Below are 26,755 nucleotides of genomic sequence, written 5' to 3' on the forward strand. Positions count from 1 at the left end.
AAATAAATATAATCCTTGAAAAATAAATTTAATTGAGAGGCATCTTCTCACTCCCTAAATAACCACAACAAACCTAGCCGGGGACTCAGTCCAGATCTCCCCCCATGGGCCTCGTGCTGCCTCCCGGGCTGCAGTAGCAGGAAGTTGAGCCAGGCCCTCTGGTGTGGGCTGTGGGCGCTGTAGCTGGTGGCTCCCGTGCTAGCCACCATCTGCCCCTTCCCGTGCCTTTGCTGCCTCCACTTGTCTGTTGTGAAATTCCAGAAAAAGATTTCTCTGTTCACCGAACTTTCGAGTTTGTGGTGTGTGACGCTCATTGGTAAAAGTGGGCCTTTTTGGTGTTTGGAGAACGGCCTGTCGGCATTTCGAGTGTCGGGTCCGTTTGCTTGCCCTTGCTCTTGTCCGGTTCACGGCAGAGCTGTGCGACTTGGTCTGGAAGGGGACTGGAACACGAGCACGCTGAGATTTTGTCAGATCTGCCCAACGCTGGTTTGGATGCTTGGGGTGCAGAAGCAAGTGTCCCTGCGAGTGGTGGACGCCTTTCACGAACTGCAGCTTAGCTGTGAAATGAGGGTGCAGACAGCCCCCTCTTGCAGCTGATCTCTCCCGTCCTCCCGGGAGAAGTCATGTCCTTCGGAGAGTGTTGCCGCACTCTTGTGTGGTACCTTGTGGTTTCTTGTTTCCCCTCCTGTTCACGTGTGGTTATGGAGGAGTTTTTGGCTTTTTCCCAGAATGCTCTTCTCTGCTGGAAGGATTACAGAGGCGAAGCTGGGAGCCTCCAGCACGCGCTGATCTCATCAGGCAGAGCCGCTGCTCTTGCGTGTGCGTGTGTGGGGGCCTTGGACAGCGCCTCATTCCCCATCGCCTGACTGCACGGGCCCCTGTCCCTGTGGGCGTTAAGGGCGAGTGCACGTGCACTTTGCTGCCTCCAGGAGTGGGTCTGCATTCGGGGCTCTTTCTGCTTTCAGGGAAGTCACGGGCAGCAGGTGGTAGATGTGGACGTGAAGCGTTTCTGTGTTGTTTCCTGTTGTACGTGACGCTGCCTCACGGGAGAGCGCGTCAGGCAGCCGCGTGTGAGCTGGAACTCATCCTCACGTGTCGTTAGGTAGAACTTTGCTTTACAAGGACTCTGAAGCTGCAGCGAGCCTCCCCGTGGGGCCGGACCTCACACAGGCAGCTCCTCCACTGCGCCTCCTGGTCACAGCTCGGGGGCTGGAGTCCGAGGTGGAGCGCTGGCAGGTCCTTCTCCTGTCTCTGTGTCCTCCCAGGTGCAGGCCACAGGAGCTCTCTGGAGCTTCCTCTGTCAGGCACTGGACCTGTGTGACCTCACCTCCTGGCACCCCCACCTTGGAGGTGAAAATGTAAGTCTCTGAATTTGGGGAACCAAACATTCAGACTGCAGAGTTGTGTAGCCCTGAGGACACGGGCCAGCGTCCATGTAGGGAGATTCTTGTGAGTGTCGTGGGACAGGCTGGTGAGGACCTGGAAGGCTGTAGCCCTTTGCACTGCCATCCGCCTGTTCTCACAGCCTCCTGGGAGCATGTTGTCTTCAAAAGATTTGTTTATTTATTTGAAAGGCAGAGATACAGAGGTGGGGAGGGAGAGAGCAATGGAGGAGGAGAGGGAGAGGGAGGGGGAGAGGGAGAGGGAAAGGGAGAGGGAGAGGGAGGGGAGGGGGAGAGGAAGTGGGAGAGGAGGGGGAGGGGGAGGGGAGGGAGAGAGGGAGGGGGAGGGGAGAGGGAGAGGGAGGGGAGGGGGAGAGGGAGAGGGAGAGGGAGGGGAGGGGGAGAGGGAGGGAGGGGGAGGGGAGAGGGAGAGGGAGGGGAGGGGGAGAGGGAGAGGGAGAGGGAGGGGAGGGGGAGAGGGAGAGGGAGAGGGAGGGGAGGGGGAGAGGGAGAGGGAGGGGAGGGGGAGAGGGAGAGGGAAAGGGAGGGAGAGAGGGAGGGGGAGGGGAGGGGGAGAGGGAGGGGGAGAGGGGAGGGAGAGAGCAATGGAGGGGGAGAGGGAGGGAGAGGGGGAGAGCAACGGAGGGGGAGAGGGAGAGGTAGGGGGAGGGGGAGAGGGAGGGGGACAGGGAGAGGGAGGGGAGGGGGAGAGGGAGAGGGAGGGGAGAGGGAGAGGGAGAGGGAAAGGGAGGGGGAGAGGGAGGGGGAGGGGGAGAGGGAGGGGGAGGGGAAAGGGAGGGGGAGGGAGAGAGCGAGGGGGAGGGGAGAGGGAGGGGGAGGGGGAGAGGGAGAGGGGGAGGGAGAGAGGGAGAGGGGGAGGGAGAGAGCAATGGAGGGGGAGAGGGAGGGGGAGGGGGAGAGGGAAAGGGAGGGGGAGAGGGAGGGGGAGGGGGAGAGGGAAAGGGAGGGGGAGAGGGAAAGGGAGGGGGAGAGGGAGGGGGAGGGGGAGAGGGAAAGGGAGGGGAGGGGGAGAGGGAGGGAGAGAGATCTTCTATCTGCTGGTTCACTCCCCAAATGGCTGCAATGGCTGGGGCTGGGCCAGTCCAAAGCCGGGAACCAGGAGGTTCTTCTGGGTCTCCCATGTTGGTGCAGGGGCCCAAGCACTTGGGCCACCTTCTTTTGCTTTCCGAGGCACATTAGCAGGGAGCTGGATCAGAAGTGGAGCAGCCAGGACTTGAACCAGCGCCTGTATGGGATGCCAACACTGCAGGCAGAAACTTAACCTACAGCACAGCGCTGGCCCCTGGGAGGACACTTAATGACCAAGATGCTGAGGGTTGGGGCTGGAGCTGCTCCGGCATGTGGCTGGCCGTCTGGACACTGCTACCCGGCTTTCTGAGCCTGGACGCCTTTGCCTCTCCCTCTTCTCCACCCGAGGAGAGCCCTGTGTGTCGATGAGGAGGAGCCTGGCTGGCGCGTTCTACCATGTTGTCTGCTGGGCCACATTGGTGTGTGGATCATGGTGTCCACTCAGGCTGGCACGCCCTGCTGTGGACAGAGAGCCCGGGCACTTAGCCGCTGGCTGGCACACGGGGGGGCGGTGGTGCATCACAGAGCGCGCTCGACTCCAGACCTGATGGTGTCTTCATGTCTTCATTCCGTGCTGAGTTGGTTTTGGCTTCTCTTGGTTGTTGTTGTTATTCCAGTATCTGGATAAACGGTGATCTGGAGCCTTCCGATGAAGCGGGACCGGCTCTTTCTCTTCACCGTAGCTTTATGTTTTGTTGGAACGATCATCATAGACTTCTTAGAGCACTTCCAGCCCTGGAAAAGAATTCACTTGGACAGTGAAGATCCATGAGGTCAGTTTACAGCACAGAGATTTTTTAAAAGGCATTCGCCTTTCGTTGGCATGACTCAAATGCATTTATTTTCAAAATTGAGAGCATCAGGCGCCATCCCCCCCCCCCCCCCCCCCGTTAACTTTCACGAGCGTCGGTGCTTGTGCCTGTGTTTCCTCTGAGTGAGGACAGGGCAGGGGATTACCCGGGCCATGGAGAATCGTGGCACCACCCTGGCAGACGGGCTCTGGGGTCAGAGTGTGCTATTTTTAGTAGGAAGTAAGGGACTTCCCATCGGGAAAGGATCTGATGGGAGCTCCGGGAGGCGGAAGCTTCAGGCTGACCAGCCCTGGTCCCTCCCAGTCGGCCGGGCCACGTCTGCCTCACCTGTTCTTGCGCTGGCTGTCAGCGAGTCTTGAGTGAGTGGCTGTGTGTTGACAAACCCTGAGCGAAGGGTCAGCGGTTCAGCTGTCAGCATGCTGTGCTGGGGACCGTGGTCCTGAGCCCACACTCGTGCTGCACGCTGTGGACTGAGGGTCAGGCGACACCCATTTGCCCCAAAAGCCCTTTCCAGATCGCAGGCAGAAAGGGGTTCTGAAAGTGCTGTACGTTCAGTGTTAGGACGAGTCCACGAGGGCGTGGGGCACCCGCGAGGTCTCAGCACAGGAGGGTCGGGCTGAGGGTTGGGGGTGGGGGAGCATAGCCGGTCCGAGTGGGCAGGTCCGTGGCACCAGCAGCCCGTCCTGCTGCATCACATGGAGAAATGCGGTGTCCTGATAGAGCCCGGTACCCTCTGCTCCACCGCTGCCCTGCCCGCAACAGTGGGCTCCTGTGTCTTCCCGTGGCCAGCGCAGACCTCAGAAAGGTGACGGCCAGCAGGGCGGGGGTCGGGCTCAGTGACAGCTTGAGTCCCACCTGCTCTGGCCACTGAGCCTGTAGCGGTTCCCCGGGCGTCTCTCTGGCCCTTCTCCACCCAGCTGCCGGCCAGTGCTCTCTGCACACAGACCGACCATCTGCGTTTGCCTTCAGTGCTGCAGAGCTCCGTTTCTGTATAGGCAGGAGCCAGACTTGGCAGGCAGACGCCTCCCTCGGCCTCCATCTCCGCCCCGAAAGGCACCGCCTTGCATTGGTCCCTTCCTCTCCCACCTGCCACGTCCCAGTGACCGGTTTCTCACAGCCACTGGAACGACTGGGGACTGCCTCTCCTCCACGATTGCTGAGCCTGCTCTGGCAGGGTGAAGTGGTCTCTGAGCGATGGTTGCTAGAGCTGCCGCTGTGGTTTGCACATTCCGTGCCCACAAGGGCTCCGTGACCCTCTGAGTGCCAGCACTGTGGGGTGGCGCCTGTGTTTCTGATAACACCTGTGTTTTTAGCCGTGAGCAGGAGCCTAAACAGGTGTCAGTAATAAGCCCTTGTTACTCTCATGTGCTGAGGAGCTAGCATTTCATTGTTGGCCTTTCTGTAAGTTACATATTTTATGCTGAACTCTCCGTCTCTAGTGCATTAGCTAAGTTTATAAAACCAGTTTTTAGAAGTGTAATCCTTGCTGTAAGTCTGACAACCACGGCTGAGGGTGAGAGGGACAAGGTGCTTGAAGGGATAATTGGACTCGCTAAGATCCGCAGCACACTGCGTCCAGCAGAGGCACCTTCTGGGGCCGGCTCTGTGCTGTAGTGGGCTAAGCCACCTCCGGTGGCACCAGCATCCCATATGGGCATTGGTCCGTGTCCCAGCTGCTTCTCTTCCTATCTGTCTCTGCGGTGGCCTGGGAAAGCAGTGGAAGATGGCCCAAGTCCTGGGGCCCCTGCACCCACATGGGAGACCCTCCTGGCTCTTGGCTTCTGATTGGCTCAGCTCTGGCTATTGCAGCCATCTGGAAGTGAACCAGAAGATGAAAGACCTTCCTCTCTGCCTCTCCCTCTGTCTTCCCGTAACTCTACCTCTCAAATGAATAAATAAGTAAAAAATCTTTTAACAAAGAAGAAGATGCACTTTCTGTGATCCATAGCAGAGTGTGTATAGAAGGTGAACTTTCTGTGACCCCTACAGACCACTTGTAGCACACGGGTTGGGCTCTCTTTATGATGTAGCAGACTGTGTAGAAATCTTAGTGGTACTGTCATAAAACTCCCAGTTGGAATTTTAAATTGTTTCATTTTCCTATATTCTTAAAAGAGTGTTTAAAAGTGTTAGTACTCAACAGACCCATAATGTCTTCAGATTTATAGATGTTATTTAGATACAATTTAAAAATCTGGTAAACAACTTGAAATAGCAACAGGAAACCTTGTTCCCTTACTAAGACAGGAGGTAGCCTTGCACTGACAGCTCCCGAAGAGGGCAAGGAGGGCCCCAAACTGTCTGACACTCCTGGGCCAGCATTGCACACCCACTGCTGTGCTGGGTCAGGGACCGAACGGAGTTAAATGGCCAAGACTGTGTGGACTCACTGCTGGCACCGTGCAGGTTTCATTAGGGTTAAAAGTGCATTTGTCTCAGGAAGGTGTTTCAGGTGATCCACAGCTTGTCTTCAGCCTTCAGCGGCCACGAGCTGCAGGCCCCTCCTGTCAAGCCTGCCTCTGCTGGACTCGATGCTGAGTGGTCCTGGCCGTGGCCTCCGTGGCCAGCTGTGCAGCGTGAGCTGCGCTGGCCTTGCTGGTGTCCTCGGTGACCGCTGGATCTCGGTGGGTGTGATTCCTCCCTTGTTGTGTCTGAGTGAGAGCCCCAGACCTCCCAGCCCTGACCATGGCCTCTCTGCCGCCCATCCCGAGCTAGTGAACGCGAGTTCCTGCGTCTCCACCTGTCGTCCCTGGCACCTGTTTGACAGAACTTGGCCGACTTCTTGTTCACTGCGTAACCCAGGCGGCCCGTGCCCTGAGTGCCAGTGCTGGGCCGTGCTGCCCTCACCTGGACCTGCTTCCAGGCGGCTGTCAGGCTTCGAAGTCGCCCACTTAGGCAGATGTGTCGGTCTGCTTTCCCTGTGACTAGGTTAGTGAAGTCTTGAGCGTTCTGATAGCGTGGAGAGACCACTTGACTCCGCTCCTGGAGATGGCTCACGCCTCTGCCTGATGTGTCCAGCACATCTGAGGCCGGAGCAGGACCTTGCCTGCTCTGCCCCAGACCTCCGGCCCGTGAAGGGATCCCGAGTGGTCAGACTGTGCGTTTGGTCTTGGGAGTGTCACAGAGGCGGGGGGGGCTGTGACTGGTGGCACGCAGTTTGCTCACGCTCTGCAGAGCCCGCCAGCTCCCGCGTGGCCTCTGTGCGCCCAGGCTCCCGAGTGCAGCTTCTCTGCTCACTCGTCGCCGTCAGCACCACCGGGTAGGTTTTCGCCGGCTGTTCATTTGCCTCCGTGAACATTTTCTCTCTTTCTGAGTTGGACTGTTCACACCTAACCTCACCCGACAAGGCCCACGAGCACTTGCCTCAGTGTGTGGGAGCCAGGCCGGTTTCCCGCTGAGCAGCCATGGAGGGCGTTCGGTAACGGCTCCTTCAGATGTGCCGAGAGCAACCCGGGCTGCTGACACCGCCCCTGGCTCCCACCAGTGCTCTCTGCCCTGCACAGGGCGCTGACGGCTTTCTCCAGGGCTCTGCTGTGCTGTGTTTCTCAGTGTAGCTGGTGGTGGCCCAGCAGGCTCAAGACCCCCTGCACAGGTGCGGTTACCTGCCGGAACACCTGCCCCCTGCATCTCAGCGTGGGGCTGTGTTGCCAAGGTGCAGAGAAGGGGCCATTTCGATCCAAAGCTGCCGCTTTGATAGCAGATTTTACATAAGTCTTTGTTTTCAGTAGTTTTTCATATCCCAGAGGAGATGAGCCCCCTGCAGAGATGCAGGCGGGGGAGTGGAGCGGCCAGAGGGGGAAGATGTGGTGCTGCACCCACAGGGGCCCTTGTGGACCGGGTGCCGCTCTGTGCTGGCCAGGGCTTGCCTGGAGGCTGATTTGTGCTGTGAGGCAGAAAGCAGACATGTCTGTCTGTCCTTGGAAATCGGGGTGTGAACTGGACGGTGTGTGGGGGTGCTGCTCATCCCGGGGTGTCCAGCCCACGCTTCTTGGGGCCTCTCACGCCCTCTCCCCGTACACGCTGCTCGAGGGGAGGGGGGGCTGGGCTGGGGCTTGGAGAACCACGCCGCTCTGCCGGCAGCTGGGGCAGCAGCGCTCTGGGGCTTCCTGGGCCTGCAGGCTGCAGAGTGAGCCCTGGTCCTCCTCGCCTGTCTCCTGCAGTGCATGGTCTCCACGGGCTTGGCTCCCACACACAGGACTGGTGTGTTCATGGATGGAGCCTAGCGTGGGGTCCGTGGGCACTGGGGAATTCTCAGGAGAGGGTGGCTGGGCAGCCGGGCGGCTGTCTGCCGTCTCCGCCTCCTGGCTCCCGGGCAGTCCCTCGTCCGCAGAATCTTCCCTGCCCACCGAGCCCTCCCAGAGACCAAGCCTGGGCTGCCTCCCCCACTTCCTGTCTGCTTGCCTTCCTACCAGAGCCCCTCACCCCGATCTGTGACACGCGTGCCCCCACAGCTCTTCCCCCTGATCTGTGACACGCGTGCCCCCACAGCTCCTCCCCCTGATCTGTGACACGCGTGCCCCCACAGCTCCTCCCCCCGATCTGTGACACGCGTGCCCCCACAGCTCCTCCCCCCGATCTGTGACACGTGTGCCCCCACAGCTCCTCCCCACATCTGTGACACGCGTGCCCCCACAGCTCCTCCCCCTGATCTGTGACACACGTGCCCCCACAGCTCCTCCCCCTGATCTGTGACACGCGTGCCCCCACAGCTCCTCCCCACATCTGTGACACACGTGCCCCCACAGCTCCTCCCCCTGATCTGTGACACGCATGTCCCCACAGCTCCTCCCCCTGATCTGTGACACGTGTGCCCCCACAGCTCCTCCCCACATCTGTGACACACGTGCCCCCACAGCTCCTCCCCCTGATCTGTGACACGCATGCCCCCACAGCTCCTCCCCCCGATCTGTGACACGTGTGCCCCCACAGCTCCTCCCCACATCTGTGACACGCGTGCCCCCACAGCTCCTCCCCCTGATCTGTGACACGCGTGCCCCCACAGCTCCTCCCCCTGATCTGTGACACGCATGTCCCCACAGCTCCTCCCCCTGATCTGTGACACGTGTGCCCCCACAGCTCCTCCCCCTGATCTGTGACACGCGTGCCCCCACAGCTCCTCCCCCTGATCTGTGACACGCGTGCCCCCACAGCTCCTCCCCATGATCTGTGACACGCGTGCCCCCACAGCTCCTCCCCATGATCTGTGACACGCGTGCTCCCACAGCTCTTTCCCCTGATCTGTGACACACGTGCCCCCACAGCTCCTCCCTCTGATCTGTGACACGCGTGCCCCTACAGCTCCTCCCCCTGGTCTGTGACACGTGTGCCCCCACAGCCCCTCAGCCTGATCTGTGACACGCGTGCCCCCACAGCCCCTCACCCCGATCTGTGACACAGTGCTCCCACAGCCCCTCACCCCCTGGTCTGTGACATGCATGTCCCCATAGCCCCTGACCCCTGGTCTGTGACATGCATGTCCCCATAGCCCCTGACCCCTGGTCTGTGACACACATGTCCCCACAGCCCCTGACCCCTGGTCTGTGACACGCATGTCCCCATAGCCCCTGACCCCTGGTCTGTGACACGCATGTCCCCACAGCCCCTGACCCCTGGTCTGTGACATGCATGTCCCCACAGCCCCTGACCCCTGGTCTGTGACATGCATGTCCCCACAGCCCCTGACCCCTGGTCTGTGACACACATGTCCCCACAGCTCCTCCCCCTGATCTGTGACACATATGCCCCACAGCTCCTCACCCCGATCTGTGACACGCATGTCCCCATAGCCCCTCACCCCGGTCTGTGAAACGTATGTCCCCACAGCTCCTCCTCCTGATCTGTGACATGCGTGTCCCCACAGTCCCTCACCCCGATCTGTGACACACATGTCCCCACAGCCCCTCACCCCGATCTGTGACACAGTGCTCCCATAGCCCCTCCCCCTGATTGATCTATGACACGTGTGCTCCCATAGCCCCTCACCCCTGGTCTGTGACACAGTGCTCCCACAGCCCCTCCCCCTGACCTGTGACACGTGTGCCCCCACAGCCCCTCCCCCATCTGTGACACGTGTGCCCCCACAGCCCCTCCCCCATCTGTGACATGTGTGCCCCCACAGCCCCTCACCCCAATCTGTGACATGTGTGCCCCCACAGCCCCTCCCCCTGACCTGTGACACAGTGCCCCCACAGCCCCTCCCCCCGATCTGTGACACAGTGCTCCCACAGCCCCTCCCCCTATCTGTGACACACGTGCCCCCACAGCTCCTCCCCCGATCTGTGACACGTGTGCCCCCACAGCCCCTCCCCCATCTGTGACACGTGTGCCCCCACAGCCCCTCCCCCATCTGTGACATGTGTGCCCCCACAGCCCCTCACCCCAATCTGTGACATGTGTGCCCCCACAGCCCCTCCCCCTGACCTGTGACACAGTGCCCCCACAGCCCCTCCCCCCGATCTGTGACACAGTGCTCCCACAGCCCCTCCCCCTATCTGTGACACACGTGCCCCCACAGCTCCTCCCCCGATCTGTGACACGCGTGCCCCCACAGCCCCTCACCCCGATCTGTGACACACGTGCTCCCACAGCCCCTCCCCCTGACCTGTGACACAGTGCTCCCACAGCCCGTCACCCCTGGTCTGTGACACAGTGCCCCCACAGCCCCTCCCCCGATCTGTGACACAGTGCTCCCACAGCCCCTCCCCCTATCTGTGACACGTGTGCCCCCACAGCTCCTCCCCCTGACCTGTGACACAGTGCTCCCACAGCCCGTCACCCCTGGTCTGTGACACAGTGCTCCCACAGCCCCTCCCCCTATCTGTGACACATGTGCCCCCACAGCCCCTCCCCCTGACCTGTGACACAGTGCTCCCACAGCCCGTCACCCCTGGTCTGTGACACAGTGCCCCCACAGCCCCTCCCCCTGACCTGTGACACACGTGCCCCCACAGCCCCTCCCCCTATCTGTGACACATGTGCCCCCACAGCCCCTCACCTGGTAGGTGATAGGTGAGGCCGTGGCACAGGACAGGCCCTCGAGGCTCCCTGTGGCCTCGGGCTGCCGGTTCCCAGGAGTTCCTCTCTTTTGCACTCTGCCTTTGTTGAGTGTTAGGTCTTCCTCCAGGAAGCCGCTTCACGCCTTCTGCGTTCTCCACGAGCCAGGAGGCTGAGCCTTCCCCGAGCCCCGAGCCTCTGGGCCTCCTGGCGGTGACTGATGTTTCGGGAATCACTGTGTGCGCTCTTGGATGAGAGGTGTTTTATTAAGAAAAATTGTTCTGAGGTTTTTCATAGGAAAATAACTGGTTTTACTTCCTGCAAGTGAACATCTGAATGGTATGTGAAGGAATGAAAGAGGAGTGTAAGATTACACTGTGTTTTAATAGCTTATTTTTAATAAACTGTAAAAAATTTTTGTTCGGTTACACAATGTACATCAAATGGCTCAAACCGACCACAGCCACGTGGGAGCCGCTACTCATGAGCTGCCCTCCACGGGCCACAAATGGGAGAAGCACAGGTCGTAACTGCCCCGAAGGCTGCGTTTCCAGTAAAATGTGAACTAGGCCCTTTCTAATTCCTTCTCAGTTCAGTACAGCTCGGCCGCATTCATCACGCCTCAGTCATGCCTTTTCGCAAGCGCCACCTGCTCTGGTCTCCTTGGGGCTGGTGGACACTGTTTGTCCACTGTTGTGATGACCCAAGCATTTGCTCCTGTTTTATACTTTCTCTTCTACTCTTCTACTCTAATGCATGTTCTTCACTCTCTCTCTTCTTCTGCGCCCTCTGTTAGACCCAACAAACTTTAAAAAGCCCCCTTGCCCTTGGCTGGGCTGACCATCATGCGTCCCTCTGTGCTCTCTGGTTTCTTTTTCCTTCTTTTCTTTTCTTTTTTATTAAAGATGTATTTATTTATTGGAAAGGCAGAGTTACACAGAGAGGGAGGGATAGGCCGAGAGAGGTCGGTTTTCCATCCTTTAGCTCACTCCCCAAATGGCTGCAGTGACCGGGGCTGGGCCGACCTTAAGCCAGGGGCCGGGAGCTTTGTCTGGGCCTCCCACGTGGGTGGGGGACCCAAGCACTTGGGCCGTGCTCTGCTGCTTTCCCAGGTCACGCGCAGGGAGCTGGACTGGAAGTGGAGCAGCAGGAACTCAGACTGGCGCCCCCATGGGACGCTGGCGCTGCAGGTGGAGGCGGAGCCTGCTGTGCCGAGGCACCGTCCCCGTTCTCCCGTTCCTGGCTCGGAGATGGGGGCCGCCACGAGGTTGCGCTGCCGTCACCCTCTTCCTTCCCCTTAGGCTGGGTCTGTGTTTTCGTGATTTTATTCTGCGTGCCGGCGACTAGTGGGTGACCCGTCAGCACGTGCTGAACGTCTGCTGGCTGACACACGAGCTGCCGAGCTCTCGTAACCAGCGGCCGAGAGTGGAACCCTCCGTGTGCCAGGCTTCTTGCCTACAGATGGGTGCGACAGGGCTGCGACTTCCCACGTGTGAAGAGGATGAGCAGAGTGCGATGAGGGACAGAGCTGAGACCCCCAGGGGTCTGGTTTGTCGCCGTGGTCACTGAGCCTTCGCTTCCTGTCCCCGGGGAGGAGCAGCTGCGGGGTGTCCGTGGTGCTTCGTGTGTCTGAACCCACAGTTTAATGTTCTCGACCGCTTGTGACTGCGTCACGTTTTGGGACAGACGTCGCTATGCGTGGAGTTCTGCCCAGCTCCGCTCGGGGAGACGATTCCGGTCACCAGGCAGTTGTGACAGCAGCACAGGGAGACTGGCGGGTCAGCCAGGGCTGGGGGCGCCACGCTCCAGGGACACGAGATGCCCCGAGGGCCCGGCTCAGCGCGGCCTGGGTGTGCCCTGACCCTCCGTGCTCTGAGTGCCTTGTGATCCATGCTTGACGGAAGGGTTTGGGAGCTAACATCCCGGTCCTCTGATCTGTCACTTCTGTAGGCACGGGTGGTGCTGCCTGTAGGGAGGCTCCGCAGGTCAGGAGCTTCCTCACTCGTGGTTCACGTGGGCGCTTCTGAGTCTGACCCTGCGGCTGTTGTGAATGGGAAGAGTGTGTGCTGGTTCTCACTCGGATTCGGATACTGGGACGTGTCGCCGGCATCCTGCTCACTAGGGCAGCCTCAAAGCTGCAGCTGGCGTCCCTGTTCCCCCTGCAGGGGTCATCGTTTGCCGCCCAGCAGTCCCCGGCTTATGATCTCTTCCTGACCACAGCCACTGGCGATGGTGTTCGGCTGTGGGACCTGAGGACCCTGAGGTAGGAACGCAGCTCCCAGGGCTGCGCTGAGACCTGAAGCTTGATCGCTTTTTTTTTTTAATTTTATTTTTTAAAGATTTATTTATTTATTTGAAAGAGTTACACAGAGAGAGGAGAGGCGGGGCGGGGAAGGGTCGGGGAGGAGAGAGTGAGTGAGTTGGCCACAATGGCCGGAGCTGCGCCGATCTGAAGTCAGGGGCCAGGAACCTCCTCCAGGTCTCCCGTGCAGGTGCAGGGGCCCAAGGACTCGGGCCATCTTCTACTGCTTTCCCAGGCCATGGCAGAGAGCTCGATCGGAAGTGGAGCAGCTGGGACTCAAACTGGCACCCATATGAGATGCTGGCACTGCAGGCAGAGGCTTTACCTGCTATGCCACCGTGCCGGCCCCTTGATCTCTTACCACGTGTGGTGAGGTCATGGCTGATCCGCACACACTGAGCATCCAGGCGAGGGGCGATCTACACAGGGGCCAAGCGAGGGGCCGTCCACGGGGGCCAAGTGAGGGGTGGTCTACACGGGGGCCAAGTGAGGGGTGGTCTACCCGTGGGCCGGGTACCCTGCAAGTCTGCATAGGAGGTCGCGTGCTGTCTTTCTTCTGGAGGATGACTGGCCTCAGCACCTGAGCCTCAGAGCCTGTGGGGAGGTGGTGGGTAGCCTTCAGCTGCAGCTCCCTGAGACGTGATTGGCTGCTGGTTGCTGTCCGTCTGCATTGACCCAGACACCAGGCTCTGAGCAGCTCCCTGAATCTGGTTTTCTATTGTGTTGGTCACACCCCTTGTGAGGGCATTTCCTTAGATTTACCGAGGTTAGGCCGGTGCCGCGGCTCACTAGGCTAATCCTTTGCCTTGTGGCGCCGGCACCCCGGGTTCTAGTCCCGGTCGGGGCGCCGGATTCTGTCCCAGTTGCTCCTCTTCCAGTCCAGCTCTCTGCTGTAGCCCAGGAAGGCAGTAGAGGATGGCCAGGTCCTTGGGCTCTGCACCCACATGGGAGACCAGGAGAAGACCTGGCTCCTGGCTTCGGATTGGCGCAGCGCACCGGCCACAGCACCCCAGCTGTAGTGGCCACTTGGGGGGTGAACCAATGGAAGGAAGACCTTTCTCTCTCTCTCTCTCTCTCTCTCTCTCTCTCTCTCTCTCTCACTAACTCTGCCTGTCAAAAAAAAAAAAAAAAAGATTTACCGAGGTTAATTAATATAAGTTACTGTGCTTTATGAGCATATAGAATCCTGTTAAAGAACGTATTCCCTGTCTCACTGCACACGTACACACACCGGAGGGTACTTCAAAAAAGTTCACAGAAAAATGAAATTCAAAGGTGATGCCATTTGGCCACAAACTTTTTAAAGCTCCTTTGTATATATGTGTGTGTTTCCTAATAATCATATAATTATATTATCACAGTCACTAAATATATAACGTGTGTAACAGTAAAATATGTTGCTAACATATTTGTGTATAAGGCACTTCAGAAAGTTAGTGGAAAATATGATGAAAAGTTAAGTTCATTTTGGTGTGGAAAATTTTTGAAACCATGTATAGTGTTTTCATAATTTATATAAAATGTACAAAATGCACATTTTACACAATGCTTTGAAGACTCTTCCTGTATTCATAAGGACAGAATGAGCAGAAGTGCTGGAGATGCCCTGGCCCCAGCCCCTGTGTGCGTGGGGACTTTGCCCAGTGCTCAGGGCCACGTAGGTGCCCGTGGTGCCTGTTCTGCCTGTGGTGCCCGTGCTGCCTGTGGTACCTGTGCTGCCTGTGGTGCCCGTGGTGCCCGTGGTACCTGTGATACCTGTGGTACCTGTGCTGCCTGTGCTGCCTGTGGTACCTGTGCTGCCTGTGGTACCTGTGCTGCCTGTGGTACCTGTGGTACCTGTTCTGCCTGTGGTACCTGTGGTACCTGTGGTACCTGTGCTGCCTGTGCTGCCTGTGGTGCCTGTGGTACCTGTGATACCTGTGGTGCCTGTGGTACCTGTGATACCTGTGGTACCTGTGGTGCCTGTGCTGCCCGTGCTGCCTGTGGTGCCTGTGGTACCTGTGGTACCTGTGGTACCTGTGCTGCCTGTGGTACCTGTGATACCTGTGGTACCTGTGGTGCCTGTGGTACCTGTGCTGCCTGTGGTACCTGTGCTGCCTGTGGTACCTGTGCTGCCTGTGCTGCCTGTGGTACCTGTGGTACCTGTGGTACCTGTGGTACCTGTGCTGCCTGTGGTGCCTGTGGTACCTGTGATACCTGTGGTGCCTGTGGTACCTGTGCTGCCTGTGCTGCCTGTGGTACCTGTGGTACCTGTGCTGCCTGTGGTACCTGTGATACCTGTGGTACCTGTGGTGCCTGTGGTACCTGTGCTGCCTGTGGTACCTGTGCTGCCTGTGCTGCCTGTGGTACCTGTGGTACCTGTGCTGCCTGTGGTACCTGTGATACCTGTGGTACCTGTGGTGCCTGTGGTACCTGTGCTGCCTGTGGTACCTGTGCTGCCTGTGGTACCTGTGCTGTCTGTGCTGCCTGTGGTACCTGTGGTACCTGTGCTGCCTGTGGTACCTGTGCTGCCTGTGGTACCTGTGATACCTGTGGTACCTGTGCTGTCTGTGCTGCCTGTGGTACCTGTGGTACCTGTGCTGCCTGTGCTGCCTGTGCTGCCTGTGGTGCCTGTGGTACCTGTGGTACCTGTGCTGCCTGTGGTACCTGTGGTACCTGTGGTACCTGTTCTGCCTGTGGTACCTGTGGTACCTGTGGTACCTGTGCTGCCTGTGCTGCCCGTGCTGCCTGTGGTACCTGTGGTGTCTGTGCTGCCTGTGCTGCCTGTGATACCTGTGCTGCCCGTGGTACCTGTGCTGCCTGTGCTGCCCGCCCAGTGCCAGAGGCGCTCAGCCAAGGCGCTCTCAGGTAAAGGCATCCTTGGGAAGGCTCTGGTTGTCTCCAGAGGGTTTGGAGAATCTCTTAATAAAAGAGCACAAATTCCCCAACATTTTTTGCAGTAAGTACATTTTAGATAGCATTTCACGAATAGTTGGTTGTGAAAAATTAGTTAGTAGACTGTTTCACCGTCTTTGAATTATTTATCTAAATAATTTATGATTTTAGAAGACTTGTTTTTGTAATTTAAAAAAATCTCCAGGATGTATTTATCAATTACTATTTCTCATTACAAAACACTCACTTACTGTTAGTTTTGCCATCATTGGGAATTTGTGGTTTTGAACCATGAAGCATTTTTAGAGATTCCATCATAACTGATTTACATATAATAATTCGCACATGTGTGTTTGTTCCTGTCTTTTCTCCAGTCCGTACGCAGCTCCAGGGCTGTCTTCTCAGGTGCTTCTGTCCCTGCAGGTGTGAGCGCCGCTTTGAAGGGCACCCCGACCGCTGCTATCCCTGTGGTGTTGCTTTCAGCCCTTGTGGGCGATTCGTGGCCTGTGGCGCCGAGGACCGCCACGTGAGTGCTCCCTGGCCTTCCCTCGTGGGTGGTGTGGTGCTGCTGCCTGGCAGGCAGGGTCTCACTGGACAGGGGTGGTGTTCTGAGACTCCTGCGTGGTAGGATGTGAGGTGAGAAAGATTAGGTCTTCCAGTGATCATTCACTCATTCCTTCGGTTGTTAATGACCTCAGAGAGACGCGTGGAGCCTACCGCGGAAGCTGAGCTGCCTGCATTTCTTTGAATTCCACGCCGACGATGCCAGTGCCCAGCGAGGGTCGCTGGGTGACCAGGCTCCTCTGCGTTAGGCCCCCCAGGACAGCGAGCTCGTTTTAAGGAGCGTGGCACACGCCACAGGCAAACGTCTGCTGGTGGATCGGGACTGAGACTGACGAACACCTGCTTGCCCTTAACACGCATGAAGAGATCTTGACCTTGGTCACAGACACCATAAATGTCTTTGTTTTCTCTTTCGGCAGCCAGAAATCTGAAGTCCAGGCAGGACCTGAGGGCTGTGCTGCTCCCTCCCGGCAGCTTCCCGCTGTGGGTTCCAGCGGGAAGTAATTAATTAAGTAATTAATTTGCATTCATCTCATAAATACAACATTAGGAACGTGTTGATTCTTCCCACTGTACCCGCCCTCCCACCCCCTCTCCCACCCCTCTTCCACTTCTCTTTCCTATTCCCTGTTCTGTTTTTCACTAAGATCTATTTTCATATTTTCAGTTAGATTTTTTCTTCTTTTTTTTGACAGGCAGTTGGACAGTGAGAGATAGAGAGAGATGGAGAGAAAGGTCTTCCTTTTTCCGTTGGTTCACCCCCCAAGTGGCCACTACAGCTGGGGTGCTGCAGCCGGTGCACTGCGCCGATCTGAAGCCAGGAACCAGGTGCTTCTCCTGGTCTCCCATGCAGGTGCAGGGCCCAAGGACCTGGGCCATCCTCCACTGCACTCCCGGGCCACAGCAGAGAGCTAGACTGGAAGAAGAGCAACTGGGACAGAACCGGTGCCCCAGCTGGGACTAGAACCAGGGGTGCTGGCACCACAGGCTGAGGATTAGCCTAGTGAGCTGCAGTACTGGCTGAGTTAGCTTTTTTTTTTAAAAAAGATTTTATTTATTTTATTTGAGAGTTAGAGTTACAGACAGTGAGAGGGAGAGAGAGAGAAAGGGTCTTACTTCCGTTCGTTCACTCTCCAAATGACTGCAATGGCTGGAGCTACGCCGATCCGAAGCCAGGAGCCAGGTGCTTCTTCCTGGTCTCCCACGTGGGTGCAGTGGCCAAGGATTTGGGCCATCTTCTACTGCTTTCCCAGGCCACAGCAGAGAGCTGGACTGGAAGTGGAGCATCCGAGACTAGAACCGGTGCCCACATGGGATGCCGGCACCGCAGTCAGAGGATTAACCCACCGCTCCACAGTGCCGGCCCCCAGTTAGGTTTATATACAGAGGATTAGCACTATTCTAGGTAAACATTTCAACGCTTAGTCTGAGAAAGAAAAAGAAAAAGAAGGAAAAAAAACCCTGTTCCTCAGAGTCCAGACAAGGGCTGTTCAGTTATTGTATCTCGAAGGTGAGGTTGCTTTTTCCCCCTTTCTCTTTTCCCTTCTTTCCTTTTAGAAACTTAATTGTCTTTAAAGAAGAACACAAGAATGATGAATCTTTTGTAACATAATTTTAACTATAGTTTATGAGACTTAAGAATGTTGTCCACTTAATACACTAAAATGAAGGGATTCTTGAGAGAAAGTTTTACTATTAAGTCTCATGGTACAACTCTTTGGGGAGAGAGGTCCTGCATGGGAAGTTAGTGCACAGTGACTCCTGTTGTTAACAATTAACACTCTTATGCATGACATCAGTGACCACCCGAGACTCTTGACTTGAGCTGCCTAGGCTATGGAAGCTTTTTGGATACACAAATTCTGTCAGAATTTAGACAAGGCCATAGTCAAAGTGGAAGTTCTCTCCTCCCTTCAGAGAAAAGTACCTCCTTCTTTGATGGCCACTTCTTTCCACTGGGATCTCACTCACAGAGATCCTTCATGTAGGACAATTTTTGCCACAGTGTCTTGGCTTTCCATACCTAAAATGCTCTTGTGGGCTTTTCAGTCAGATCCAAAAGTCTTAAGGGCTGATTCTGAGGTCAGAGTGCTACTTAAAGTGATTGTCATTCTATGAGTCTGCTGTGTGGACTGCTTCCCATGTTGGAGCATTCACTCCTTTTTAATTCTATTATTATTCCAAACATTTAATCCTATTTATATGATCACTTTAGCACTTGATCCTATCTATATGATCAATTTAACATTTAATCCTATCCATTTGATCTCTATAACACTTAAACTGCTATTTTTACCAGCCAGCTTAAGGGAAATTCGGGTCCCATGGTGAGTTTTTAAACTGTGCCCTTAGAAGTAAGTCCATAGGAAGGTATGCAAAACTATATGGCTTTGTGGTTACAAACTTCATACATTTCACAATTACAACTTTAGGATCTTGGTAATTTTTTCCACTGTGCCCACCTTCCCACCTCCATTCCTACCCCCTTCCCCTTCCCTTTCTTTTTCTCTTATTTTTTACTAAGATCTAGTTTCAATTAACTTCATACATATCTGGTTAACTCTGTGCTAAGTAAAGAGTTCAGCAATTAGTATGAAAGAAAAAAGATAAGGAAGATATGATAAAGGAAAACAAAAATAAAAAAATAAAAAAAACCTGTTCTTCAGTAGTCAAGACAAGGGCTGTTTAAAGTCATTGCTTTTCAAAGTGTCAATTTCACTATTATAGATTGCTTTTAGGTGCTCTGTCAGTTATCACAGGTCAGGGAGAACATGTAGAATTTGTCCGTTTGGGACTGGCTATTTCACTAAGTATGATGTTTTCTAGATTCATCCATTTTGGTGCAAACAACTGGATTTTTAAAATTTATTTTATTCTTTATTTACTGCTGTGTAGTATTCCATGGTGTTCATATCCCATGATTTCTTTATCCAGTCTTCAGTTGATGGGCATTTGGGTTGATTCCAAGTCTTTGCTATTGTGAATTGAGCTGCGATAAACCTGGGGGTATAGATAGCTCTTTCATATGCTGATTTAATTTCCCTTGGGTGGATTCCCTGGAGTGGTTTGGCTGATTCATATGGTAGGTCTATATTTAGACTTCTGAAGAATCACCATACATCACCATACTGTCTTCCACAGTGGCTGTACCAGTTTACAGTCATACCAATAGTGGATTAGGGCACCTTTTCCCCCACATCCTCGCCAGCATTTGTTGTTTGTTGATTTCTGTATGAAAGACATTCTAACTGGAATGAGGTGAAACCTCATTGTGGTTTTGATTTGCATTTCCTTGACAGCTAGTGATCCTGAGCATTTTTTCATGTGTCTGTTTGCCATTTGGATTTCCTCTTTTTGAAAAATGTCTGTTTAAGTCCTTTGCCCATCTCTTAACTGGGTTGTTTGTTTTGTTTTTTGAGTTTCTTGATCTCTTTATATATTCTGGTTATTAATCCTTTATCGGTCGTATAGTTTGCAAATATTTTCTCCCATTCTGCTGGTTGTCTCTTCACCTTGCTGTTTATTTCTTTTGCAGTGCAGAATCTTCTCAAATTGATGTGATCCCATTTGTCGATTTTGGCTTTGATTGCCTGTGCCTCTGGGGTCTTTCCCAAGAATCTTTTTTTTTAAAAAAGATTTTCTTTATTTATTTGAGAGGTAGAGTTACAGACAGTGAGAGGGAGAGACAGAGAGAAAGGTCTTCCTTCTATTGGTTCACTCCCCAAATGGCCGCAACTGCCAGATCTATGCCAATCTGAAGCCAGGAGCCAGGAGCTTCTTCCAGGTCTCCCATGTGGGTGCAGGGGCCCAAGGACTTGGGACACCTTCTACTGCTTTCCCAGGCCACAGCAGAGAGCTGGATTGGAAAAGGAGCAACCGGGACTCGAACTGGTGCCCATATGGGATGCCAGTGCCGCAGGCAGAGGATTAATCTACTGCGCCATGGTACCAGCCCCTCCAAGAACTCTTTGTCTATGCCAATGTCTTAAGGGGTTTCCCTTATGTTCTCTAATAATTTGATGATATCAGGTCTTAGATTTAGGTCTTTGATCCATGTTGAGTAGATTTTTGTGTAAGGTGTGAGGTAGGGGTGTGGTTCACACTTCTGCATGTGGAGATCCAGTTTTCCCAGCACCATTTGGTGAATAGACTGTCCTTGCTCCAGGGATTGATTTTAGTTCTTTTGTCAAAGATAAGTTGGTTGTAGATGCTTGGGTTGATTTCTGGCATTTCTGTTCTGTCCCATTAGTCTATTTATCTGTTTTTTTTTTTGTACCAGTCCCAGGCTGTTTTGTATATAACTGCATTGTAGTATGTCTTGAAATCTGTATGTTCTCCCTGATTGGTGACAACTAACCAACCACAAAAAGGGAGACCTGTTGAAGTGAAAGGGACACTATGAGAGACAGTGACTTGATCAGCCTTGTCCTGACTGTTGTTGTACAGTTTAATGCTTTATCCCTTTTAGTATTTTTTTTTGTTGTTCTAGTTAATACTATTGGTTGAACTCTATAATTAACACACAATTATTCTTAGCTGTTTAAATTTAACTGAAAAGTGATATCTGTTAAATATAAGAGTGGGAATAAGAGAGGGAGGAGATGTACAATTTGGGACATGCTCAATCAAACTTGCCCCAAATTGTGGAGTTAGAAACGTGCCAGGGGATTCCAATACAATCCCATCAAGATTGCATGTACCAATGTCATCTCACTAGTCCAAGTGATCAATTTCAGTTCACAATTGATCACACTGATAGGTCTAAGAGTCAAAGTCTGCTAATATTAACTGATAGAATCAAAAAGGGAAAGAATGATCCATCATGGTAAGTGGGATACACAGCAGACTCATAGAATGGCAGATGTCCTAAACAGCACTCTGGCCTCAGAATCAGCCCTTAAGGCATTTGGATCTGGCTGAAGAGCACATGAGAGTATTTTAGGCATGGAAAGCCAAGACACTCTGGCAAAATAAATAAATAAATAAATGAGGACCTAAATGAAAGATCTCTGTGACTGAGATCCCAGTAGAAAGAACGGGCCATCAAAGAAGGAGGTACCTTTCTCTGAAGGGAGGAGAGAACTTCCACTTTGACTATGACCCTGTCTAAATAAGATCAAAGTCAGCAAACTTGAGAGGCTTCCATAGCCTTGGAAACTCATGACTAGGGCCTAGGGAAATTTCTGACGCCATAAACAAGAGTGTCAAATTGTTAAGTCAACAATAGGAGTCACTGTGTACTTACTCCTCATGTGGGATCTCTATCCTTAATGTGTTGTCCAATGTGAAGTAATGCTATAACTAGTACTGAAACAGTATTTTATACTTTATGTTCTGTGTGGGTGCGAACTGATGAAATCTTTACGAAATCGATCTTCTGTACATAAAGATAATTGAAAAATGAATCTTGATGTGAATGGAAGGGGAGAGGGAGTGGGAGATGGGAGGGGTGCGGATGGGAGGGAAGTTATGGGGGGGAAAAAGCCATTGTAATCCATAAACTGTACTTTGGAAAATTATATTTACTAAATAAAAGTTTAAAAAAAAAGAAATCTGGTATTGTGATGCCTCTGGCTTTGTTGTATAAGATTGCGTTAGCTATTTGAGGTCTCCTGTGCCTCCACATGAATTTCAGCATCATCTTTTCTGTACCTGAGAAGAATGTCCTTGGTATTTTGATTGGTATCACATTGAATCTGTAAATTGCTTTTGGTAGTATGGACATTTTGATGATATTGATTCTTCCAATCCATGAACATGAAAGATTTTTGCCTTTTTTGGTATCTTCTTCTATTCCTTTCTTTCATGTTTTGTAATTCGCATCGTAGAGATGTTTGAAGTCCTTGGTGAAGTTTATTCCAAGGTCTGTGATGTTTTTGTAGCTATTGTGAATGGGACTGATCTTAGAAGTTCTTCCTCAGCCGTGGCATTGCCTGTGTATACAAAGACTGTTGATATTTGTGGATTGATTTCATATCCTGCTACTTCACCAATCTCTTCTATGAGTTTCAATAGTCTCTCAGTGGAGTCTTTTGGATATTCTACATAAAGAATCATGTCATCTGCAGATAAGGAGAGTTTGACTCACACCTTCCCAATTTGTATCCCTTTGACTTCTCTGTCTTGCCTAATGGCTCTGGCGAAAACTTCCAGGACTATGTTGAATAGTAATGATGAGAGTTGGCATCTTTGGCTTTGGATCTCAGTGGGAATGCTTCCAATTTTTCCCCATTAGATATGATGCTGGCCGTGGGTTTGTCATAAATTGCCTTGATTGTGTTGAGGAATGGCCCTTCTAAATCCAACTTGCTTGAAGTTTTCATTATGAAAGCGTGTGAGAGCTTCCCCTGATATCAGTGGACAGGAACCACTGAAACTCGTTTATTCCAAGGTGGTAAGAGTGCAAGTCTAGACAACCCAGCAGAATGAAGGGCCCGTATGAGCAATGAAATATTTAAGGGGAGAATTAGTCATGGAACTTATGTTAAAATGTACAAGCTGGTGGTCTTTATATGCAAAGAATAACTTCTGAAAAGTGGTTCAAGTGGAAAGCCCCCAAAAGGATCAAATGTTCAAGCATAAATTTAAGAACACTTCAGAATTTATACAGAAAAAGATATTTTCCCCCAAACATGCAATCTAGAAAAAAATGGCTGAATCTGAACTTATTCTTGGCTAGTAAGATTCAGTTTCATAAAGAAAGCCATCCTCCATAAGTATTTCTTAAGTTTAACTGCCCTGACAAAGCAGCAGTGTGTTTTCCTGTGGCTTAGGCACTGTGTGCAGAGTTCCCTGGGAGCAGGGCCAGAAAGTGCACCCTGCAAGCAGAGAGCATTCTGGTGGAGAGGTGCTCTCTCAGGTGTTAAATCTCCCGCAGAACCTTTCACAGGAACACAGCATGGGGTTGGTGCCTGCGTGCAGAGCGGTGTTCCTGGCTCTGGGCACAGGAGATGGGTGAAGCGTTGGCATTCCAGCCACCCTTCTGGTACCCACCTCGCAGCCTGCAGGCACGCTCTTCCGCAGTAATGGAAACCGGAGCTCCTGGATGAGTCGCTGTGTCAGGTCAGTGGCAGAAACTCTTCAAGATGAGCCAGGGACGTCTTATGTCAAACGAAAGGAAGAAATCAGCGTCCTGGAGCCATCCACGAGGGTGTGGGAGGCCACATCAGAGGTGCCGGCCGAAGGAGGCGTAGTTGAGCATCAACAGAAGGACTGGCATTGACCTGGACACACGGTGATGAGAATATGTCAGGGATAAAAGGTGGGGCTAAGAACGGACAAGCCGGCAAGCAGAGACTGGCATTGACCTGGACACACGGCGATGAGAACATGCCAGGGATAAAAGGTGGGGCTAAGAACGGACAAGCTGGCAAGCAGACGAGCTGAGAGCAGAACCTCGGTGGCCCCCATTTGCAGATAGCCAAGGCACAGTACCACACTCAGAACCACGCCTCTTAAAGGGAAAGCGATGCTTTTCTGTGGGGACTGTATTCCGAGTACATATCCTACTTAATGAGGTTAACTTCTGTTTCTAGAGAATTCCAACACGCGTGATGAATATTGAATTAGAACACCCCCCACCCCAATATCGGATGAGGTTGTTGATTGAGACGAATTCCGTAAGTGACTACAGCTGTGAGAGTCAGGTTGAATCTTGCAGGCACTTGGACAGCCTTTTCTCCCCATAGACACACACGGCTGTCAGGCGTGTGGGCGGGTACTCAGCCATGTGACACAGGGACACGCGGTCAAAACTAACGAACCCTCAACTCTTTCCTGTTACGGTGGTGACTGTCAGAAGACAAGAGCTGAACTGTGAGGATGTGGAGGGACTGGAACTCCCGTACCACGTCAGTGGGAAAGGAAAATGGTGTGGTGGCTCCTTTAAGAATTAAAGTACCAGAGCTACCTTATGACCCAGCAATGCCACTCCTGGGTATTTGTTCAAAGTAATTGAATTCAGGATCTCCAAGGGATATGGGCATGTCTGTGTTCACTGCAGTATCTCCCCAGTAGCCAAGATGTGGAAAACCCGAGTGTCATTGACAGACGAGTGAACAAAGTAAGGTGTATGCGCTTCGCGGGATGTTATCATCTTCAAAGCTCAGGAAATCCTGCAACATGCAAGAGGAGCGCACACATGCTGCGTGATCCCGGGGGGGGGGAGGGGGGTGAGAGATCCAAGCAGTGAAATCCATCGAGTGGGGCAGAGGCATGCTGGCTGGGGGCGGGGCAGGATTCGGGAGGAGGGGGGAGCTGCTCCTCAGTATGTGTGAGACTCCAGGCTCTGGACGTGAGCTGTGCACAGGCAGCAGTGCTGTGCCGTTCACTGAAGGTCTGAGAGTGGAGATCTGCAGTGAGAACCCCGATGGAGGAGCCAGCACTGTGCACAGCAGGTAAAGCTGCCGCGTGGGACGCCCACGCCCCATCTCGCAGACTGATGTGCGTCCTGGCTGCTCCCCAGGCACCCAGAGCCCTGCTCATGTGCCAGGGAAGCAGCAGACGAACTCAGGTGCTTGGGCCCCTGCACCCACGTGGGAGGCCTGCGTGAAGTTCCTGGGCTCGGCTTTGAGCCGGCCCAGCCCTGGCTGTTGTTGCCATGTAGGGAGGGAACCAGCAGATGGGAACTCGGTCTGTCTCTCCCTCCCTCTGTCACTGTGCCATTCAAATAAATAAATAAAACATCTAAGTAGAAGCCTGGTGGGAACTCTTGGGGAGTGTATGCTGCAGTCATAACCCAGACCTCCAGGCAGTGCTGGTCACTGATGTTGGGCGGCTCAGCCCTCTTGTCACTGGGAGGCCGACAGCACCACTTAAAGTGTTCTTGTAAACGACTGAACTTGAACTACTGGAGTCTCCAGAGGTGACTTAGCTTACGGCCAATACAGAGGACAGCAGAACACGTGAAAGACCAGCACACTGACGAATCCTGCTGTGCAGCTTTCCCCAGCACCTGGTGCAGTGCCTGTTGAGTGCGTGAGGACAGTCTTGCTCCAACATAAACGCGACTGGAGAGAGAGGACGTAGCGGTACAAGAGCCTTGTTTGATCCTTATTTATGCCACATAACTAAAAAATGTATAATTTTTAGCAATTGGCATGTGTTAAGGAATTGTTTTATTTTAGGTATAAAATGGCTGTATGGTTATGTGAAAATGTCTATTTTGAAATATAAAATACATAGGGTGTCATATTTATGATTTGTTTCAAATACTTCATACTAACAACTACAACCAAAAAGAGATAAAAGAATAAGGCTGTGATTGTTGATGCAAGATAGCGAAATATTGGAAGTGTTGCATTTGGGTTGTCTCGTGGGGTCCCCTCTGCAGCCTGCTGTAGGCTTGTGCACATTTCCCCTCCTCTTCTGCCCGTGTCGGTTATGGGCTGACATGAACACCCCTGCCCCCAGGCGAGGATAACTTGTGTATTCTGGTCCAGCTCTGAGGACTGGATGTCCTCTGGTCTTTAGTTTTCATCTGCCGCAGTGCACTAGTAACAACTACTGTAAAGGCGAAAGGAGAGAACATGTGAGGGGCTTAACACTTGTGGAACAGTGGAATTACAAGATAAAACCATGAGCTGTAAATTATTTCTCAATACAATCTTTGTAAATAATAACACCTGCCGTTGAGCTGTATGTAAAGAACTGAGTGTCCCGGAAATTCAACCCTCTCCTTGCAGTCTTTTCTACATAATTGACTAAGAACAATTGGTGACCTTTAAGGATTTTTAGCAAACATGGGCATTATATGTATTTACTCACATATTTTATTTCTTCTTGATATGAAGAGAGCAGACTTCATGCATTGTGGGTACAGTTCCAAGAAGACAACCACAGTCTCTCCCTCCCTTTCCTCAAACCCCTCCCTCTTCCCCCACCTTCCTCTCATCAGTTTTTACAGTGATATGATTTAATCCACTCTATGTTCACAGGCTTACTTCACCACTAACTATAATATTCAACAGGTAAAAAGTTCGAGACCACAGTTCAGGGCTGAAAATGACAATGACAATCACAAAATGCCCATTTCATTCCTACACATTTCTTGTATTCTACATTAACTGCCACGTATCAGAGAAAATATGATATTTTTCTTTGCGAGAGTTATTTTACTAAGTATAATGGTTTTTAGTTGCATCCATTTAGTTGCAAAAGATAGGATTTCATTCTTTTTTATGGCTGAGTAGTATTCCACACACAATTTGTTTATCCATCATCATCATCAGCTGATGGACATCATGTTAGCTATTGTCATTTGGGCTGCAATAACCATGGGCGCACAAGTAACCCTTTCATATGCTGATTTCATTACGTTTAGGTAAATTCTCAGGAGTGGGATGGCTGGGTCAGTGGTAGATTTATGTTTAGATTTCTGAGGAATCTCCATACTGTCTTCCATAGTAGTTGAATTTGTTCACATTTCCACCAGCAGTGGATTAGGGTACCTTTTCTCCCACACCCTCATCAACATTTACAGTTTTTTTTGATTTTTGGATGATAGCCATTCTAACTGGGGTGAGGTAAAACCTCATTGTGGTTCTTGATTTGCCTTTCCCTGATGGCTCCTCCTCCCTGTCTGACTGGATTATTTCAAAAGACCTCTCTTCAGGCTCGGAACGTCCGCCGTGGAGGCTCTCGGCTGTATTTCTAGTTTCATCTGTTGAGTTCTTTAGCTCTACGGTTTCCAGATTGGTTCTGTTTTTTTTTTTTTTAATCTCTTCTTCAGATGTCCTCAT

At 52.7% G+C, this 26,755-nt stretch overlaps 1 protein-coding gene across 10 annotated transcripts in view; it reads left to right on the plus strand.

The window, feature by feature from the left end:
- WDR27 (WD repeat domain 27) overlaps positions 1-26,755 on the plus strand; it is a 189,896-nt gene that overhangs the window by 85,118 nt on the left and 78,023 nt on the right. For 7 of the 10 annotated variants that reach the window (XM_070074554.1, XM_070074555.1, XM_070074559.1 and 4 more), the window contains 2 exons: positions 12,442-12,539; positions 15,876-15,978. In XM_070074554.1, the coding sequence (XP_069930655.1) occupies positions 12,442-12,539; positions 15,876-15,978 (201 nt within the window). Of the gene's footprint in view, positions 1-12,441; positions 12,540-15,875; positions 15,979-16,150; positions 16,529-26,755 lie in introns of those variants that run through there. The other 3 variants (XR_011388906.1, XR_011388907.1, XM_070074560.1) reach the window with 3 other exon arrangements.

Source organism: Oryctolagus cuniculus, chromosome 5 (genome assembly GCF_964237555.1).
Source record: "Oryctolagus cuniculus chromosome 5, mOryCun1.1, whole genome shotgun sequence".
NCBI lineage: Eukaryota > Metazoa > Chordata > Mammalia > Lagomorpha > Leporidae > Oryctolagus > Oryctolagus cuniculus.